At 45.2% G+C, this 22,452-nt stretch overlaps 1 protein-coding gene across 1 annotated transcript in view; it reads left to right on the top strand.

The window, feature by feature from the left end:
* Positions 1-22,452, top strand: part of tmem130 (transmembrane protein 130) — a 349,108-nt gene that overhangs the window by 142,622 nt on the left and 184,034 nt on the right. Inside the window, exons 3-6 of the mRNA XM_086002272.1 lie at positions 11,181-11,352; positions 12,947-13,089; positions 13,360-13,444; positions 15,323-15,528. Coding sequence (XP_085858398.1) covers positions 11,181-11,352; positions 12,947-13,089; positions 13,360-13,444; positions 15,323-15,528 — 606 coding nt within the window. The remainder of the gene's footprint in view (positions 1-11,180; positions 11,353-12,946; positions 13,090-13,359; positions 13,445-15,322; positions 15,529-22,452) is intronic.

Genomic DNA, 22,452 nt, shown 5'->3' with positions numbered 1-22,452 from the left:
TACACCGGGTTATCAGTGAATATTGTTCAATAACTGAAATTACACCTGGTTGTTGGTAAATATTGTTCAATAACTGAAATTACACTGGGTTATCAGTGAATATTGTTCAATAACTGAAATTACACCGGGTTATCAGTGAATATTGTTCAATAACTGAAATTACACCGGGTTATTGGTGAATATTATTCAATAACTGAAATTACACCTGGTTATTGGTGAATATTGTTCAATAACTGAAATTACACTGGGTTATTGGTGAATATTGTTCAATAACTGAAATTACACTGGGATATTGGTGAATATTGTTCAATAACTGAAATTACACTGGGTTATCGGTGAATATTGATCAATAACTGAAATTACACCTGGTTATTGGTAAATATTGTTCAATAACTGAAATTACACCTGGTTATTGGCAAATATTGTTCAATAACTGAAATTACACCTGGTTATTGGTGAATATTGTTCAATAACTGAAATTACACTGGGTTATTGGTGAATATTGTTCAGTAACTGAAATTACACCGGGTTATTGGTAAATATTGTTCAATAACTGAAATTACACTGGGTTATTGGTGAATATTGTTCAATAACTGAAATTACACCTGGTTATTGGTAAATATTGTTCAATAACTGAAATTACTCCAGGTTATCAGTGAATATTGTTCAATAACTGAAATTACACCTGGTTATTGGTGAATATTGTTCAATCACTGAAATTATACTGGGTTATTGGTGAATATTGTTCAATAACTGAAATTACACTGGGTTATCAGTGAATATTGTTCAGTAACTGAAATTACACTGGGTTATCAGTGAATATTGTTCAATAACTGAAATTACACTGGGTTATTGGTGAATATTGTTCAATCACTGAAATTACACTGGGTTATCAGTGAATATTGTTCAATAACTGAAATTACACTGGGTTATTGGTGAATATTGTTCAATAACTGAAATTACACCGGGTTATTGGTGAATATTATTCAATAACTGAAATTACACCTGGTTATTGGTAAATATTGTTCAATAACTGAAATTACACTGGGTTATTGGTGAATGTTGTTCAATAACTGTAATTACACCGGGTTATTGGTAAATATTGTTCCAGAACTGATATTACACTGGGTTATTGGTAAATCTTGTTCAATAACTGAAATTACACCGGGTTATTGGTGAATATTATTCAATAACTGTAATTACACTGGGTTATCAGTGAATATTGTTCAATAACTGAAATTACACTGGGTTATTGGTGAATATTGTTCAATAACTGAAATTACACCGGGTTATTGGTGAATATTGTTCAATAACTGAAATTACACCGGTTTATCAGTGAATATTGTTCAATAACTGGAATTTCTCCTGGTTATTGGTAAATATTGTTCAATAACTGAAATTACACTGGGTTATTGGTGAATATTGTACAATAACTGAAATTACACCGGGTTATTGGTAAATATTGTTCAATAACTGAAATTACACTGGGTTATTGGTGAATATTGTTCAATAACTGAAATTACACCTGGTTATTGGTAAATATTGTTCAATAACTGAAATTACACCAGGTTATCAGTGAATATTGTTCAATAACTGAAATTACACCTGGTTATTGGTGAATATTGTTCAATCACTGAAATTATACTGGGTTATTGGTGAATATTGTTCAATAACTGAAATTACACTGGGTTATAATTGAATATTGTTCAGTAACTGAAATTACACTGGGTTATCAGTGAATATTGTTCAATAACTGAAATTACACTGGGTTATTGGTGAATATTGTTCAATCACTGAAATTACACTGGGTCACCAGTGAATATTGTTCAATAACTGAAATTACACTGGGTTATTGGTGAATATTGTTCAATAACTGAAATTACACCGGGTTATTGGTGAATATTATTCAATAACTGAAATTACACCTGGTTATTGGTAAATATTGTTCAATAACTGATATTACACTGGGTTATTGGTAAATATTGTTCAATAACTGAAATTACACCGGGTTATTGGTGAATATTATTCAATAACTGTAATTACACTGGGTTATCAGTGAATATTGTTCAATAACTGAAATTACACTGGGTTATTGGTGAATATTGTTCAATAACTGAAATTACACCGGGTTATTGGTGAATATTGTTCAATAACTGAAATTACACCGGTTTATCAGTGAATATTGTTCAATAACTGGAATTTCTCCTGGTTATTGGTAAATATTGCTCAATAACTGAAATTACACCGGGTTATTGGTGATTATTATTATATAACTGAAATTACACTTGGTTATTGGTAAATATTATTCAATAACTGAAATTACATCTGGTTATAGGCAAATATTGTTCAATAACTGAAATTACACTGGGTTATTGGTGAATATTGTTCAATAACTGTAATTACACCGGGTTATTGGTAAATATTGTTCAATAACTGATATTACACTGGGTTATTGGTAAATATTGTTCAATAACTGAAATTACACTGGGTTATCGGTGAATATTGATCAATAACTGAAATTACGCCTGGTTATTGGTAAATATTGTTCAATAACTGAAATTACACCTGGTTATTGGTAAATATTGTTCAATAACTGAAATTACTCCTGGTAATTGCTGAATATTGTTCAATAACTGAAATTACACTGGGTTATTGGTGAATATTGTTCAATAACTGAAATTACACTGGGTTATTGGTAAATATTGTTCAATAACTGAAATTACACTGGCTAATTGGTGAATATTGTTCAATAACTGAAATTACACCTGGTTATTGGTAAATATTGTTCAATAACTGAAATTACACCTGGTTATTGGTAAATATTGTTCAGTAACTGAAATTACACCGGGTTATTGGTAAATATTGTTCAATAACTGAAATTACACTGGGTTATCGGTGAATATTGATCAATAACTGAAATTACACCTGGTTATTGGTAAATATTGTTCAATAACAAATTACACCTGGTTATTGGTAAATATTGTTCAATAACTGAAATTACACCTGGTTATTGGTGAATATTGTTCAATAACTGAAATTACACTGGGTTATTGGTGAATATTGTTCAATAACTGAAATTACACTGGGTTATTGGTAAATATTGTTCAATAACTGAAATTACACTGGGTTATTGGTGAATATTGTTCAATAACTGAAATTACACTGGGTTATTGGCGAATATTGTTCAATAACTGAAATTACACCGGGTTATTGGTGAATATTGTTGAATAACTGAAATTACACCTGGTTATTGGTAAATATTGTTCAATAACTGAAATTACACTGGGTTATTGGTGAATATTGTTCAATAACTGAAATTACACTGGGTTATTGGTAAATATTGTTCAATAACTGAAATTACACCTGGTTATTGGTAAATATTGTTCAGTAACTGAAATTACACCTGGTTATTGGTAAATATTGTTCAGTAACTGAAATTACACTGGGTTATTGGTGATTGTTGTTCAATAACTGAAATTACACCTGGTTATTGGGGAATATTGTTTAAAACAACAACATAGAAACAAAGAAGATAGGAGCAGGAGTAGGCCATTCGGCCCCTCGAGCCTGCTCCACCATTCAATGAGATCATGGCTGATCATCCAAATTCAGTACTCTGTTCCTGCCTTCTCTCCATATCCCCAGATCCCTTTAGCCTTAAGAAATATATCCAACTCCTTCTTGAATATATTTAATGAATTGGCCTCTACTGCCTTCTTTGGCAGAGAATTCCACAGGTTCACCACTCTCTGGGTGAAGAAATTCCTCCTCATCTCCGTCCTAATGGCTTACCCCTTATGCTTAGACTGTGACCCCTGGTTCTGGACTCCCTGACCATCGGGAACATCCTTCCAGCATCTCTCTGTCTAGTCCTGTTAGAATTTTATAGCTTTCGATGAGATCCCCTCTCATTCTTCTAAACTCCAGCGAGTACAAGCCCACTTGACCCAATCTCTCCTCATACGTCATTCCTGCCATCCCAGGTATCAGCCTGGTGAATCTTCGCTGCACTCCTTCCTTGGCAAGAACATCCTTCCTCAGATAAGGTGACCAAAACTGCACACAATACTCAAGGTGCGGTCTCACCAAGGCCCTGTACAACTGCAGCAAGACATCCTTGTTCCTGTACTCAAACCCTCTCGCTACGAAGGCCAACATACCATTTGCCTTCTTAACCGCCTGCTGCACCTGCATGCTTACTTTCAGCGACTGGTGCACAAGGACGCCCAGGTCTCGTTGCACTTCCCCTTCTCCCAATCTATTGCCATTTAGATAATAATCTGCCTTCCTGTTTTTGACACCAAAGTGGATAACCTCGCATTTATCCACGTTATATTGCATCTGCCATGCTTCTGCCCAATCACCCAACCTGTCCAAATCATACTGGAGTTTCTCAGCATCCTCCTCACAGCACACACACCCACCCAGCTTTGTGTCGTCTGCAAACTTCGAGATATTACATCTAGTTCCCTCGTCCAGATCATTAATATATATTGTGAATAGCTGGGGTCCAAGGATCGATCCCTGCGGTACCCCACTAGTCACTGCCTGCCACTCGGAAGAAGAGCCGTTTATTCCAACTCTTTGCTTTCTGTCTGCCAACCAGTTCTCTATCCAAGTCAATACCTTGCCCCCAATCCCATGTGCCTTAATTTTACACGCTAATCTCTTATGCGGGACCTTATCGAAAGCCTTTTGAAAATCCAAATACACCACATCCACTGGTTCTCCCTTATCTATTTTACCAGTTACATCCTCAAAAAATTCCAACAACTTTTATTTATATAGCGCCTTTAATGTAGTAAAATGTCCCAAGGCGCTGCACAGGAGTATTTTAAGACAAAAAATTTGACACCGAGCCACATAAGGATAAATTAGGGCAGGTGACCAAAAGCTTGGTCAAAGAGGTAGGTTTTAAGGAGCGTCTTAAAGGAGGAAAGAGAGGTAGCGAGGTGGAGAGGTTTAGACAGGGAATTCCAGAGCTTGGGGCCCAGGCAACAGAAGGCACGGCCACCAATGTTTGAGTGATTATAATCAGGGATGCTCAAGAGGGCAGAATTAGAGGAGTGCAGATATCTCGGGGGTTGTGGGGCTGAAGGAGATTACAGAGGTACGAAGGGGCAAGGCCATGGAGGGATTTGAAAACAAGGATGAGAATTTTGAAATCAAGGTGCTGCTTAACCGGGAACAAATGTAGGTCAGCGAGCACAGGGGTGATGGGCGAACGGGACTTGGTGCAAGTTAGGACACGGGCAGCCGAGTTTTGGATGACCTCAAGTTTACGTAGGGTAGAATGTGGGAGGCCAGCCAGGAGTGCATTGGAATAGTCAATCTAGAGGTAACAAAGGCATGGATGAGGGTTCCAGCAGTGGATGAGCTGAGGCAAGGGCGGAGACAGGCGATGTTACGGAGGTGAAAGTAGGCGGTCTTTGTTATGCTGTGGATATGTGGTCGGAGGCTCATTTCAGGGTCAACTATGACATCAAGGTTGCGAACAATGTGGTTCAGTCTCAGACAGATGTTAGGCAGAGGGATGGAGTCAGTGGCTAGGGAACGGAATTTATGGCGGGGACCGAAAACAATGGCTTTGGTCTTCCCAATATTTAATTGGTGAAAATTTCTGCTCATCCAGAACTGTATGTCAGACAAGCAGTCTGACAATTTAGAGACCATGGAGAGGTCAAGAGAAGACATAGTCATAGAGTCATAGGCCTAGAAATTGAGTTTTGGCTTAGCCAGGGCTTTAGCGCCGGAAGTTAGTGCCGGCGCTAAGTCCCCCTGCGCGCGCCAAAAATTCAGCAGGGCCGCGCCCAAACGGCTGCCGGCGCTACTGAAGGGTCTTTGCGGCGGTAAATCGGCGCTAACTGCCGTTTCGCGCCGCAATTCCGGCGCTGCGGCACCCGATGCGGTGCGGCAGGCTCGGGAAGTGCAGGCCTCCTCCTTCCCTTAAGGAGGAGCTGCCTGCACCCGATCGCGGCCCGCGAAAATCTTTTAAAAAATGAGCCCGGCACCTCGGACAAGTACCGGGCTTGCTTCTGTTCTGGGGGGGGGGGGGGGAAGTCCGGGGAGGGAGCTGCGGCCAGGCGGCCGGCGGGAAAGCGGCCGGCCGCCGCGGGGCCTTTAATGCGCCAGCGCAAAGACTCGTAAGACTCTGTTGCCAGAGTCTTAGTTGCGGCTGTCACGGGCGAGGCGGCCGCAACTGAATTTCGGCGCTGGGGCCCCGTCGGCATGGCAACCGGGACGCTGCGCACACCGATGACGTCATCGGTGCCGGCGCAGCGCTACCGGTCTACCGCGGCGTAAGGGCCCCAGGCAATTTCGGCGCCGGCGCCAAATGCAGCGCTAGGCCCTCTAGCGCCGCAAAATCGGCGCTAAGGGCACTCAATTTCTAGGCCATAGAGTTTTACAGCACAGAAAGAGGCCCTTCGGCCCATCGTGTCTGCGCCGCCCATCCATCCCTGTCCAGTCTAATCCCATTTTCCAGCATTTGGTCCATAGCCTTGTATGCAATGGCATTTCAAGTGCTCATCCAAATGCTTCTTGAATGTTGTGAGGGTTCCTGCCTCTACCACCCTTTTAGGCATTGAGTTCCACATTCCAACCACCCTCTGGGTGAAAAAGTTCCTCCTCAAATCCCCTCTAAACCTCCTGCCCCTTACCCTGAATTTATGCCCCCTTGTTATTGACCCCCCTACTAAGGGGAAAAGTTCCTCTTTGTCTACCCTATCTATGCCCCTCATCATTTTGTACACCTCAATCAGGTCCCCCCTCAGCCTTCTTTGCTCCAAGGAAAACAACCCCAGCCTGTTTAGTCTTTCTTCATAGCTGAGGCGCTCCATCCCAGGTAACATCCTGGTGAATCTTCTCTGCACCCTCTCCAAAGCAATCACATCCTTCCTATAGTGAGGCGACCAGAACTGCACACAGTACTCCAGCTGTGGCCTCACCAGCGTTTTGTACAGCTCCATCATAACCTCCCTGCTCTTATATTCTATGCCTCGGCTAATGAAGGAAAGTATCCCATATGCCTTTTTAACCATCTTATCTACTTGTTCCGCTGCCTTCAGAGATCTATGTACATGTACACCGAGGTCCCTCTGACCCTCTGTACTTCCTAGGGTCCTACCACTCATTGTGTATTCCCTTGCCTTATTTGTCCGTCCAAAATGCATCACCTCGCACTTTTCAGGGTTAAATTCCATTTGCCACTTTTCCGCCCATCTGACCAACCCGTCTATATCGTCCTGTAGCCTGAGGCTTTCCCCCTTGCAATTTACCACCCCACCAATTTTCGTGTCATCTGCAAACTTACTGATCATCCCTTTTACATTCTCATCCAAATCATTTATGTAGATCACAAACAACAAGGGACCCAGCATCGATCCCTGAGGTACCCCACTGGACACAGGCTTCCAGTCACAAAAGCAACCTTCGACCATCACCCTCTGCCTCCTGCCACTCAGCCAGTTTAGGATCCAATGCGCCAAGGCACCCTGGATCCCATGGGCTCTTACCTTCTTGACCAGTCTCCTATGCGGGACTTTGTCAAAAGCTTTACTGAAGTCCATGTAAACTACATCCACAGCATTTCCCTCATCCACCTCCCTAGTCACCCCCTCGAAAAATTCAATCAGATTTGTCAGACATGATTTACCCTTGACAAAGCCATGCTGACTATCCCCGATTAATCCTTGCCTCTCCAAGTGGAGACTAATTTTGTCCCTCAGAATTTTTTCCAATAATTTCCCTACCACAGATGTTAGGCTCACTGGCCTGTAATTCCCTGGTTTATCCCTGCTACCCTTCTTGTATAATAGTACTACATTAGCTGTTCTCCAGTCCTCTGGTACATCCCCTGTGGCCAGAGAGGTTCTGAAAATTTATGTCAGAGCCCCTGCAATCTCCTCCTTTGCCTCCCACAGCAGCCTGGGATACATCTCGTCCGGGCCTGGGGATTTATCCACTTTTTGGCCTGCTAAAACCGCTAGCACCTCCTCCCTCTCGATGCTAATATGTTCAAGTATGTCACAATCCCCTTGCCCGATTTCTATGTCTGCATCGTCTTTCTCCATAGTGAACACAGATGCAAAAAATTCATTTAAAACCCCGCCTACATCATCTGGTTCTACACACAGATTGCCACTTTGGTCCCTAATGGGCCCTACCCTTTCCCTGGTTATCCTCTTGCCCTTAATATACTTATAAAACATCTTAGGATTTTCCTTTATTTTGCTCGCCAGTGTTATTTCATGGCCCCTCCTCGCCCTCCTAATTTCTTTTTTAAGTATGCCCCTGCACTTTTTATACTCCTCTCGGGCTTCTTCCGTCTTTAGTCTTTTGTAACTGCCAAAAGCCCCCCTTTTATTTCTAATGCATTTTTGTATCTCCCTTGTCATCCAAGGTTCCCTTTGCTTGTTGGTCCCACCCTTGACCTTTACAGGAACATGTTGGCGCTGTACTCTCTCTATTTCCCTTCTGAAAGTCTCCCACTGTTTTGATGTGGATTTTCCTATAAGTAGCTGCTCCCAGTCCACTTTGGTCAGATCCTGCCTTATCATATTAAAATCGGCCTTCCCCCAATTTAGAACCCCCATTTCCGGGCCGTCTTTGTCTTTTTCCATGACCACCTTAAATTTCACCGAATTATGGTCACTGTCGCCAAAATGCTCTCCTACTGATACCTCCACCACTTGCCCGGCTACATTCCCCAGAATTAGGTCCAGTACCGCCCCCTCTCTTGTAGGACTTTCTACATGTTGGCTCAAAAAGCTCTCCTGGATGCACTTTAAGAATTCTGCACCCTCTAAGCCTTTCACACTCTGACTATCCCAATTTATATTGGGGAAGTTGAAATCCCCCACTATTATTACCCTATTATTTTCACACTTCTCTGAGATTTGCCTACATATCTGTTCCTCTATCTCCCCCTGACTGTTTGGGGGCCTATAGTACACTCCCAGCAAAGTGCTTGCCCCCTTTTTGTTTTTAAGTTCTACCCATATGGCCTCATTTGAGGAACCCGCTAATATATCATCCCTCTTTTACACCCCCCTCTGTCTCGCCTGAAGATTCTATACCCCGGAATATTGAGCTGCCAGTCCTGACCCTCCCTCAACCATGTCTCCGTGATGGCAACAATATCGTACTCCCATGTGTTCAACAACAACTTCAGTTCATCCACCTTATTTGCAAGACTCCTTGCATTAAAATAAATGCCTTCCAGCCCTGCCATATTCCCTTTTGCCTTCACATATTTGCTCTGCCTTCCCAGCTGACTTGTTTTTTCCTCTGTATTTGGCTGTAAATCACCCCCTACTATAGCTCCACTCTGTACCCCATCCCCCTGCCAAGTTAGTTTAAACCCCCCCCAACAGTGCTAGCAAACCTCCCCACAAGGATATTGGTCCCCCTCTGGTTCAGGTGTAAACCGTCCGACTTGTACAAGTCCCACCTTTCCCAGAAGCAGACCCAGTGATCCAGGAAACTAAAGCCCTCCCTCCTGCACCATCCCTTTAGCCACGCATTCATCTGTTCTATCTTCCTATTCCTATACTCACTAGCACGTGGCACCGGGAGTAATCCAGAGATTACAACCTTTGAGGTCCTGCTCTTTAATCCTTCACCTAGCTCCCTAAATTCTTGCTGCAGGACCTCGTCCCTCTTTTTACCTATGTCGTTGGTACCAATGTGGACCACGACCTCTGGCTGTTCACCCTCCCCCTCCAGAATGCCCTGCAGCTGCTCAGTGATATCCTTGACCCTGGCACCAGGGAGGCAACAAACCATCCTGGATTCACGTCTACAGCCACAGAAACGCCTATCTGTTCCCCTTACTATAGAATCCCCTACCACTATTGCTCTCCCACTCTTTTTCCCCCCTTCCTGGGCAGCAGGAGCACCCCCAGTGCCAGGAAGTTGGCTGCTGCTGCCTTCCCCTGGTGAGTCATCCCCCTCAACAGTATCCAAAGCGGTATACTTGTTTGAGAGGGGAATGGTCACAGGGGTCTCCTGCACTACCTGCCTGCTTCTATTGCTCCGCCTGGTGGTCACCCATTTCCTGTCTTCCTGTGCAGCCCTTCCCTGCGGTGTGACCAACTCACTAAACGTGCTATCCACGACCCACATAGTGAGAAAGAGCTGGGTGTCATCAGCGTACATGTGGAAACTGAAGCTGTGTTTTCGGATGATGTCGCCAAGGAGCAACATGTAGATGAGAAAAGGGAGGGGGCCAAGGATAAATCCTTGGGGGACACCAGAGGTAACGATGCGAGAGTGGGAAGAGAAGCCATTGCAGGTGATTCTCTGGCTACGATTAGATAGATAAGAATGGAACAGGCGAGTGCAGTCCCACCCAGCTGGGCAACGGTGGCGAGACGTTGGAGAAGGATGGAGTGGTCAACCATGTCAAAGACTGCAGACAGGTTGAGAAGAACCAGGAGGGATAGTTTACCTTTGTCACAGTCACAAAGGATGTCATTTGTGACTTTGATGAAAGCCGTTTCGGTACTGTGGCAGGGGCGGAAACCGGATTGGAGGGATTCAAACATGGAATTGCCAGAAAGGTGGGCACGGATTTGGGAGGCGATAACATGTTCAAGGGAGGTTGGAGATGGGGCGGTAGTTTGCAAGGACGGAGGGATCGAGGGTTGGTTTTTTGAGGAGAGGGGTGATGATGGCAGATTTGAGGGAGAGGGGGACAGTATCTGAGGAGAGAGAAGCGTTAACAATATCAGTTAACATGGGAGCCAGAAAAGGAAGTTGGGTGGTCAACAGTTTGGTGGAAATAGGGTTGAGGGAGGTGGGTCTCATGGACAAGATTAGCGCGGAGAGGTCATGAGGGGAGATCGGAGAGAAACTGGAGAAAGGTGTCAGTTCAGGGCTAGGGCAGGGGGGAATCTTAGAGGAAGTTTGGCCCGGTGAGCTGGAGGAAGGGAGGGAAGTGGCAGAGGCAGCTGAACGGATGGTCTCAATCTCAGAGACAAAGAAGTCCATGAGCTCCTCACAACTTGTTATTGGAGGTGAGGGTGGAGGAGACAGGGGAGAGGGGTTTAAGAAGAGTGTTAGCAGTAGGGAGTAGGGTTATTGTTTAATAACTGAAATTACACCGGGTTATTGGTGAATTTTGTTCAATAACTGTCTGTTAATAGTCAAGCTCAGGCTGGTTTTCTTTCCCTGTACAGACTCTGTGGTAGGCACTCTTTCATTGATGCAACCGAATGGCAGCACTACATCCTCAACCAAGGGATATGAACTGGCCACCCAAACCCCAACAAAGGTTTCATTCATCCGCTACGATCCCAGCGATTACTTCAACACTGCTTCGTTCCGCTACACCTGGCACTTTGGTGATGGGTAAATTCATGTCTCAGTACAATGCTGTGCCGCACATTTTAAATGCATTAAGTATGGAACAAATTGCACGCAGTTGAAAGTTTGCCTCAAGGATTTAAAGACCCTTCTTTGGTCAAAGAGTCCATTATTGGTGACTGTGTGTCTGAGAAGTTGATTAAATCATGGGCTTATCCCAAATCATTGGATAATTTCATATAATGGCAGGTGTTGATCGAAGTCAATTTGTAATGGGCAGAATACATAAGAACATAAGAAATAGGAGCAGGAGTAGGCCATACAGCCCATCGAGCCTGCTCCGCCATTCAATAAGATCATGGCTGATCTTTGACCTCAACTCCACTTTCCTGCCCGATCCCCATATCCCTTGATTCTCCTCGAGTCCAAAAATCTATCTCTCTTTGCCTTGAATATACTCAAAGACTCAGCATCCACAGCCCTTTTGGGTTGAGAATTCCAAAGATTCACCACCCTCTGACTGAAGAAATTCCTCCTCACCTCAGTCTTAAATGGTCGACCCCTTATCCTGAGACTATGCCCCCTAGTTCTAGACACTCCAGCCAGGGGAAACAATCTCTCAGCATCTATTCCGTCAATCCCCCTCAGAATCTTATATGTTTCAATGAGAACACCTCTCATTCTTCTAAACTCCAGAGAGTATATGCCCAATCTACTCAATCTCTCATCATAGGGCAACCCTCTCATCACAGGGATCAAACTAGTGAACCTTCGTTGCACCTCCTCTAAGGCAAGTATGTCCTTCCTCAGATAAGGAGACCAAAACTGTGCACAGTAGTCCAGGTGTGGTCTCACCAAAGCCCTGTACAATTGTAGCAAGACTTTCTTACTCTTTTACTCAACCCCCTTGCAATAAAGGCCAACATGCCATTTGCCTTCCTAATTTCTTGCTGTACCTGCAGGCTAACTTTCTGTGTTTCCTGTACAAGGACACCTAAATCTCTCTGAGCACCAACATTTAATCATTTCTCACCATTTAAAAAATATTCTGTTTTTTCTATTCATCCTACCAAAGTGAATAACCTCACAAGTGCCCTGTTACCACTTCCTTAATAATGAATTCCAGCATTTTTCCGATGACTAACGTCAGGCTAACTGGCTAGCAGTTCCTTGTTTTCTCTCTCCCTCCTTTCAATATACTGCTAATTCACGCAAAAACTTTCCAAATCTCAATCATAGCACAAGGCTTCAAAGTTGTCCAAATTTGAGAGTTTTTTTTCAGCGTTCCATAACTAAAGCCAGGGGGGGATGAGGAGAAATGTTTTTACTAAGTGAGTTGTTGTGATCTGGAATGCGCTGCCTGAAAGGGAAGCAGATTCAATAGTAACTTTCAAAAGGGAATTGGATAAATACTTTAAAAGGAGAAATTGGCAGGGCTAGTGGAAAGAGCAAGAGGGAGTGAAACTAATTGGAGAGCTCTTTCAAGGAGCCGGCACAGGCACGATGGGCCAAATGGCTGTATCTGTGCTATATCATTCTACGATTCTAACTTGATTGTTGGGTTTCAGAACCAAAAAAAAACTTTTGAAGTGAAACATTTACAGGTGTGTTTTTATTCTTTAAACCTGGCTTCATATAGGGAGAGAACGGTCACAAATGAATCTTACGTGCTCCACATCTATCCAACACCAGGGATTTACCAGCTACATGTTGATGTCCTTGCGCACCTCAATCACTCCCAACAAAAGACTGGAGTCTATGGTGCTTCACTGAAACTTCTAGGTAATGTTATGTCTTTTTAGCACTTACGCTGAACTGCACATGGTCATGATGTGTAAGCAACATCAAGTCACACATTGAACCCAGTTTACAATATCTCTCTAATGTGATCAAACATTGCAGTATGAACATGTGATTTCCTGTTCAGGATGATTCAAAATAGGAGAAGTTCAGTGTGGCTCCGTGACCAGAGTTGTGAAATTATTGTTCCCCAATGACTACAACAGTGAAGTAATGGAATTACTCATTCTGTACAAATCTGAATCATTTTAGATGCAGTCAAAGAGATTGAGGTCAAGACTATAAATGACACTCATGCAGACCACAGAATGGACTTTTACTTGTACACTAATGGCAGGTAAGAGATTTTGCGAGTCGATCTGTACTGATCTGCAGGGCTACAGGTGTATGGTGCCAGAATCAGTCAAATTCCACTTTACATAGGATTTTCACTAGTGTTTTGGGAATAACAATCCAACCATTTATAACAAGCACGTTGATTTATGATCACTCAATACATTAAATTCACAACCTCAGGACCTCTCTAATAAATTGCCTTTGGCATTGCCCCTGGTCACTTGATGAATATGTTTCATGTTATCGATGGCGGCAGAGTTGGGAGAGAGAGAGAGATCAGAAACTCACTCCACAGCACCACCTACTGGCCACAGCCTGCAGCTACGCTGTTACAGGCTACTGTTTACATACAGAATTTCCATTGTAGATGTTTACATAAGAACATAAGAACATAAGAAATAAGAGGAGTAGGCCAATCGGCCCCTCGAGCCTGCTCCGCCACTCAATAAGATCATGGCTGATCTGATCCTAACCGCCAATCCACTATCACATAACCATCTCCTGAATCTAACAGAATTAGACACATGAAATAGGAGCAGGATCAGGCTACACGGCCCCTGGGCCCGCTCCGCTACCCACAGGGCCATGACCGATCCGAACCTAGACTCATGTCCAAATTCCTGCCCGCTCCCCATAACCCTTAATTCCCTTTACTTCTAGGAAACTGTCTATTTCTGTTTTAAATTTATGTAATGATGTAGCTTCTACGGCTTTTTGGGGCAGCATATTCCATGGACCTACCACCCTCTGAGTGAAGTAGTTCCTCCTCATCTCAGTTTTGAAAGAGCAGCCCCTTATTCTAAGCCTATGCCCCCTAGTTCTAGTTTCACCCACCATCGGAAACATCCTCCCCGCATCCACCCGATCCAACCCCTTCACAATCTTATATGTTTCAATAAGATCGCCTCTCATTCTTCTGAACTCCAATGAGTAGAGTCCCAATCTACTCAACCTCTCCTCATATGTCCATCCCCTCATCCCCGGGATTAACCGAGTGAACCTTCTTTGTACTGACTCGAGAGCAAGTATGTCCTTTCTTAAGTATGTAGGCAATTCCAATGTTAAATGTTGAAAGAAAACGTGATCAAAAATTGTGACAACAGGAAGTTCAACAAGAAGTGTAGATGTGCAAAGTGTTTAATACATTATCAGTCAATCTCTCATGGAGTTGCACACAGAGTGTCAAGACCAAATATAGTCATCAGGTGAGGTGGGGTTAGAGGGCAGGGGATAATCGGACCAGGATGTGCAGATATAACTCAATCCCCATTTTAAAGTCATACATTCTGTCCTTATATTTATATAGTACTTTGTTTTGAGATTATTTATAGTTACGTAGCAAATAATAACAAAAATATGATAAAAACATGGCAACAGGAAGTAAGGTTTTAGAGACAGGATGTTACATAGAATTACACAGAATGTACCGATAATAAACAGGCCATTCGGCCCAACAGGTCCGTGCCGGTGTTTATGCTCCACACGAGCCTCCTCCCACCCCTACTTCATCTCACCTTATCAACACATCCTTCTATTCCAACATTACAACAGTGACTCCACTTCAAAAGTACTTCTTTGACTGTAAAGCACTTTGAGACGTCCGGTGGTCGTGAAAGGCGCTATAGAAATGCAAGTCTTTCTTTTCCTTACTTTCTATTCTTTTCTCCCTCATGTGTCTATCCAGCCTGCCCTTAAATTAATCTATACTATTCGCCTCAACTACTCCCTGTGGTCACGAGGTCCAACATTCTCACCACTCTCTGGGTTGCTGCAGACATTCGATATGTAATATATTGCCGATAGATATAGATATGAGAATTCTCAGTGTTAAGAGTCTGTGTTATGAAACAAACATTTCTTATTTGTAATCCTCTTCCAGTCCCCCACTCAAGATGTGCTGGCTCATCTCTCGCAACTGTGTCCCTGTCATTGGCCACAGATGTCATCTCGTCGAGCTCTACAGGTCATCGGCCTACAACCTGAGCTACACCTTCAGTGAGCCAGGACCATACACGTTCAATGTGAGGGCTGAGAACAGTGTGAGCGCCCTGCAGGCGTGCTATAAAATAACCACATTGCAAAGCGGTAAGCCCTTAGCGCTGGACTGAGACCCACTGTGTACAGAGAGGTGTTAGAAAACAAGGAGCATGTTAAGGGGGAAATGGTTAGTGTACTTGTACCCAAGTAATGAAGGAGAGGATGTATACTCTTTGATCAAGAATGATTTAAATTTGAATAAATATTTATTTCAATGTTTTTTTGTTCAAACCAATGTGCAATGAAATGGGGAAAGTCCATGAAACCCATTCCTTCCACAGACCACATGCAGTCTGTCCTATCATAAACCCTATCCCACCCATTCAATCTCCTTCCACGGACTGTGTACAGTCTGTCCTACCATGAACCCTATCCCACCCATTCAATCTCCTTCCACGGACCGTGTACAGTCTGTCCTATCATGGACCCTATCCCACCCATTCAATCTCCTTCCACAGACTGTGTGCAGTCTGTCCTATCATGGACCCTATCCCACCCATTCAATCTCCTTCCACAGACTGTGTGCAGTCTGTCCTATCATGGACCCTATCCCACCCCTTTAACCTCCTTCCACAGATTGTGTGCAGTCTGTACTATCATAAACCCTATCCCACCCATTCAATCTCCTTCCACAGACTGTGTGCAGTCTGTCCTATCATGGACCCTATCCCACCCATTTAATCTCCTTCCACAGATTGTGTGCAGTCTGTCCTATCATGGACCCTATCCCACCCATTTAATCTCCTTCCACAGACTGTGTGCAGTCTGTCCTAGCATAAACCCTATCCCACCCATTCAATCTCCTTCCACAGACTGTGTGCAGTCTGTCCTATCATGGACCCTATCCCACCCATTCAATCTCCTTCCACAGACTGTGTGCAGTCTGTCCTATCATGGACCCTATCCCACCCATTCAATCTCCTTCCACAGACTGTGTGCAGTCTGTCCTATCATGGACCCTATCCCACCCATTCAATCTTCTTCCACAGACTGTGTGCAGTCTGTCCTATCATGGATCCTATCCCACCCATTCAATCTCCTTCCACAGACTGTGTGCAGTCTGTCCTATCATGGATCCTATCCCACCCATTCAATCTCCTTCCACAGAATGTGTGCAGTCTGTCCTATCATGGATCCTATCCCACCCATTCAATCTCCTTCCACAGACCGTGTGCAGTCTGTCCTATCATGGACCCTATCCCACCCATTCAATCTCCTTCCACAGACTGTGTACAGTCTGTCCTATCATGGATCCTATCCCAGCCATTCAATCTCCTTCCACAGACCGTGTACAGTCTGTCCTATCATGGACCCTATCCCACCCATTCAATCCCCTTCCACAGACTGTGTACAGTCTGTCCTATCATGGACCCTATCCCACTCATTCAATCTCGTTCCACGGACCGTGTACAGTCTGTCCTATCATGGACCCTATCCCACCCATTTAATCTCCTTCCACAGACTGTGTGCAGTCTGTCCTATCATGGACCCTATCCCACCCATTCAATCTCCTTCCACAGACCGTGTGCAGTCTGTCCTATCATGAACCCTATTCCACCCATTCAATCTCCTTCCACAGACCGTGTGCAGTCTGTCCTATCATGGACCCTATCCCACCCATTCAATCTCCTTCCACAGACTGTGTGCAGTCTGTCCTATCATGGACCCTAGCCCACCCATTCAATCTCCTTCCACAGACCGTGTACAGTCTGTCCTATCATGGACCCTATCCCACCCATTTAATCTGCTTCCACAGACCGTGTACAGTCTGTCCTATCATGGATCCTATCCCACCCATTCAATCTCCTTCCACGGACCGTGTGCAGTCTGTCCTATCATAAACCCTATCCCACCCATTCAATCTCCTTCCACGGACCGTGTACAGTCTGTCCTACCATGAACCCTATCCCACCCATTTAATCTCCTTCCACAGACTGTGTGCAGTCTGTCCTATCATAAACCCTATCCCACCCATTCAATCTCCTTCCACAGACTGTATGCAGTCTGTCCTATCATGGACCCTATCCCACCCATTCAATCTCCTTCCACAGACTGTGTGCAGTCTGTCCTATCATGGACCCTATCCCACCCATTCAATCTCCTTCCACAGACCGTGTGCAGTCTGCCCTATCATGGACCCTATCCCACCCATTTCAATCTCCTTCCACAGACCGTGTGCAGTCTGTCCTATCATGGACCCTATCCCACCCATTCAATCTCCTTCCACAGACTGTGTGCAGTCTGTCCTATTATGGACCCTATCCCACCCATTCAATCTCCTTCCACAGACTGTGTGCAATCTGTCCTATCATGGATCCTATTCCACCCATTCAATCTCCTTCCACAGACTGTGTGCAGTCTGTCCTATCATGGACCCTATCCCACCCATTCAATCTCCTTCCACAGACCGTGTGCAGTCTGTCCTATCATGGACCCTATCCCACCCATTCAATCTCCTTCCACAGACTGTGTACAGTCTGTCCTATCATGGATCCTATCCCAGCCATTCAATCTCCTTCCACAGACCGTGTACAGTCTGTCCTATCATGGACCCTATCCCACCCATTCAATCTCCTTCCACAGACTGTGTACAGTCTGTCCTATCATGGACCCTATCCCACTCATTCAATCTCCTTCCACGGACCTTGCACAGTCTGTCCTATCATGGACCCTATCCTATCCATTTAATCTCCTTCCACAGACTGTGTGCAGTTTGTCCTATCATGGACCCTATCCCACCCATTCAATCTCCTTCCACAGACTGTGATCAGTCTGTCCTATCATGGACCCTATCCTACCCATTCAATCTCCTTCCACGGACCGTGTGCAGTCTGTCCTATCATGGATCCTATCCCACCCATTCAATCTCCTTCCACAGACCGTGTGCAGTCTGTCCTATCATGGACCCTATCCCACCCATTCAATCTCCTTCCACAGACTGTGTACAGTCTGTCCTATCATGGATCCTATCCCAGCCATTCAATCTCCTTCCAGAGACCGTGTACAGTCTGTCCTATCATGGACCCTATCCCACCCATTCAATCCCCTTCCACAGACTGTGTACAGTCTGTCCTATCATGGACCCTATCCCACTCATTCAATCTCGTTCCACGGACCGTGTACAGTCTGTCCTATCATGGACCCTATCCCACCCATTTAATCTCCTTCCACAGACTGTGTGCAGTCTGTCCTATCATGGACCCTATCCCACCCATTCAATCTCCTTCCACAGACCGTGTGCAGTCTGTCCTATCATGAACCCTATTCCACCCATTCAATCTCCTTCCACAGACCGTGTGCAGTCTGTCCTATCATGGACCCTATCCCACCCATTCAATCTCCTTCCACAGACTGTGTGCAGTCTGTCCTATCATGGACCCTAGCCCACCCATTCAATCTCCTTCCACAGACCGTGTACAGTCTGTCCTATCATGGACGCTATCCCACCCATTCAATCTCCTTCCACAGTCTGTGTACAGTCTGTCCTATGATGGACCCTATCCCACCCATTTAATCTGCTTCCACAGACCGTGTACAGTCTGTCCTATCATGGATCCTATCCCACCCATTCAATCTCCTTCCACGGACCGTGTGCAGTCTGTCCTATCATAAACCCTATCCCACCCATTCAATCTCCTTCCACGGACCGTGTACAGTCTGTCCTACCATGAACCCTATCCCACCCATTTAATCTCCTTCCACAGACTGTGTGCAGTCTGTCCTATCATAAACCCTATCCCACCCATTCAATCTCCTTCCACAGACTGTATGCAGTCTGTCCTATCATGGACCCTATCCCACCCATTCAATCTCCTTCCACAGACTGTGTGCAGTCTGTCCTATCATGGACCCTATCCCACCCATTCAATCTCCTTCCACAGACCGTGTGCAGTCTGCCCTATCATGGACCCTATCCCACCCATTTCAATCTCCTTCCACAGACCGTGTGCAGTCTGTCCTATCATGGACCCTATCCCACCCATTCAATCTCCTTCCACAGACTGTGTGCAGTCTGTCCTATTATGGACCCTATCCCACCCATTCAATCTCCTTCCACAGACTGTGTGCAATCTGTCCTATCATGGATCCTATCCCACCCATTCAATCTCCTTCCACAGACTGTGTGCAGTCTGTCCTATCATGGACCCTATCCCACCCATTCAATCTCCTTCCACAGACCGTGTGCAGTCTGTCCTATCATGGACCCTATCCCACCCATTCAATCTCCTTCCACAGACTGTGTACAGTCTGTCCTATCATGGATCCTATCCCAGCCATTCAATCTCCTTCCACAGACCGTGTACAGTCTGTCCTATCATGGACCCTATCCCACCCATTCAATCTCCTTCCACAGACTGTGTACAGTCTGTCCTATCATGGACCCTATCCCGCTCATTCAATCTCCTTCCACGGACCTTGCACAATCTGTCCTATCATGGACCCTATCCTACCCATTTAATCTCCTTCCACAGACTGTGTGCAGTTTGTCCTATCATGGACCCTATCCCACCCATTCAATCTCCTTCCACAGACTGTGATCAGTCTGTCCTATCATGGACCCTATCCTACCCATTCAATCTCCTTCCACGGACCGTGTGCAGTCTGTCCTATCATGGACCCTATCCCACCCATTCAATCTCCTTCCACGGACCGTGTACAGTCTGTCCTATCATGCACCCTATCCCACCCATTCAATCTCCTTCCACAGACCGTGTACAGTCTGTCCTATCATGGACACTATCCCACTCATTCAATCTCCTTCCACAGACCGTGTACAGTCTGTCCTATCATGGACCCTATCCCACCCATTCAATCTCCTTCCACAGACCGTGTACAGTCTGTCCTATCATGGACCCTATCCCACTTATTCAATCTCGTTCCACAGACCGTGTACAGTCTGTCCTATCATGGACCCTATCCCACCCATTTAATCTCCTTCCACAGACTGTGTGCAGTCTGTCCTATCATGGACCCTATCCCACCCATTCAATCTCCTTCCACAGACCGTGTGCAGTCTGTCCTATCATGAACCCTATTCCACCCATTCAATCTCCTTCCACAGACCGTGTGCAGTCTGTCCTATCATGGACCCTTTCCCACCCATTCAATCTCCTTCCACAGACTGTGTGCAGTCTGTCCTATCATGGACCCTATCCCACCCATTCAATCTCCTTCCACAGACTGTGTGCAGTCTGCCCCATCATGGACCCAATCCCACCCATTCAATCTCCTTCCACAGACTGTGTGCAGTCTGTCCTATCATGGACCCTATCCCACCCATTCAATCTTCTTCCACAGACTGTGTGCAGTCTGTCCTATCATGGATCCTATCCCACCCATTCAATCTCCTTCCACAGACTGTGTGCAGTCTGCCTATCATGGATCCTATCCCACCCATTCAATCTCCTTCCACAGAATGTGTGCAGTCTGTCCTATCATGGATCCTATCCCACCCATTCAATCTCCTTCCACAGACCGTGTGCAGTCTGTCCTATCATGGACCCTATCCCACCCATTCAATCTCCTTCCACAGACTGTGTACAGTCTGTCCTATCATGGATCCTATCCCAGCCATTCAATCTCCTTCCACAGACCGTGTACAGTCTGTCCTATCATGGACCCTATCCCACCCATTCAATCTCCTTCCACAGACTGTGTGCAGTCTGTCCTATCATGGACCCTATCCCACCCATTCAATCTCCTTCCACAGACCGTGTGCAGTCTGTCCTATCATGGACCCTATCCCACCCATTCAATCTCCTTCCACAGACTGTGTACAGTCTGTCCTATCATGGATCCTATCCCAGCCATTCAATCTCCTTCCACAGACCGTGTACAGTCTGTCCTATCATGGACCCTATCCCACCCATTCAATCTCCTTCCACAGACTGTGTACAGTCTGTCCTATCATGGACCCTATCCCACTCATTCAATCTCCTTCCACGGACCTTGCACAGTCTGTCCTATCATGGACCCTATCCTACCCATTTAATCTCCTTCCACAGACTGTGTGCAGTTTGTCCTATCATGGACCCTATCCCACCCATTCAATCTCCTTCCACAGACTGTGATCAGTCTGTCCTATCATGGACCCTATCCTACCCATTCAATCTCCTTCCACGGACCGTGTGCAGTCTGTCCTATCATGGATCCTATCCCACCCATTCAATCTCCTTCCACAGACCGTGTGCAGTCTGTCCTATCATGGACCCTATCCCACCCATTCAATCTCCTTCCACAGACTGTGTACAGTCTGTCCTATCATGGATCCTATCCCAGCCATTCAATCTCCTTCCAGAGACCGTGTACAGTCTGTCCTATCATGGACCCTATCCCACCCATTCAATCCCCTTCCACAGACTGTGTACAGTCTGTCCTATCATGGACCCTATCCCACTCATTCAATCTCGTTCCACGGACCGTGTACAGTCTGTCCTATCATGGACCCTATCCCACCCATTTAATCTCCTTCCACAGACTGTGTGCAGTCTGTCCTATCATGGACCCTATCCCACCCATTCAATCTCCTTCCACAGACCGTGTGCAGTCTGTCCTATCATGAACCCTATTCCACCCATTCAATCTCCTTCCACAGACCGTGTGCAGTCTGTCCTATCATGGACCCTATCCCACCCATTCAATCTCCTTCCACAGACTGTGTGCAGTCTGTCCTATCATGGACCCTAGCCCACCCATTCAATCTCCTTCCACAGACCGTGTACAGTCTGTCCTATCATGGACGCTATCCCACCCATTCAATCTCCTTCCACAGTCTGTGTACAGTCTGTCCTATGATGGACCCAATCCCACCCATTTAATCTGCTTCCACAGACCGTGTACAGTCTGTCCTATCATGGATCCTATCCCACCCATTCAATCTCCTTCCACGGACCGTGTGCAGTCTGTCCTATCATAAACCCTATCCCACCCATTCAATCTCCTTCCACGGACCGTGTACAGTCTGTCCTACCA

The sequence above is a fragment of the Somniosus microcephalus genome, chromosome 11, assembly GCF_052327205.1.
Source record: "Somniosus microcephalus isolate GS21.2 chromosome 11, FLI_Smic_1.0, whole genome shotgun sequence".
Taxonomy (NCBI): domain Eukaryota; kingdom Metazoa; phylum Chordata; class Chondrichthyes; order Squaliformes; family Somniosidae; genus Somniosus; species Somniosus microcephalus.
The sequence above is the reverse complement of the archived record's forward strand: the minus strand, read 5'-3'. Positions and strand labels throughout refer to the sequence as shown.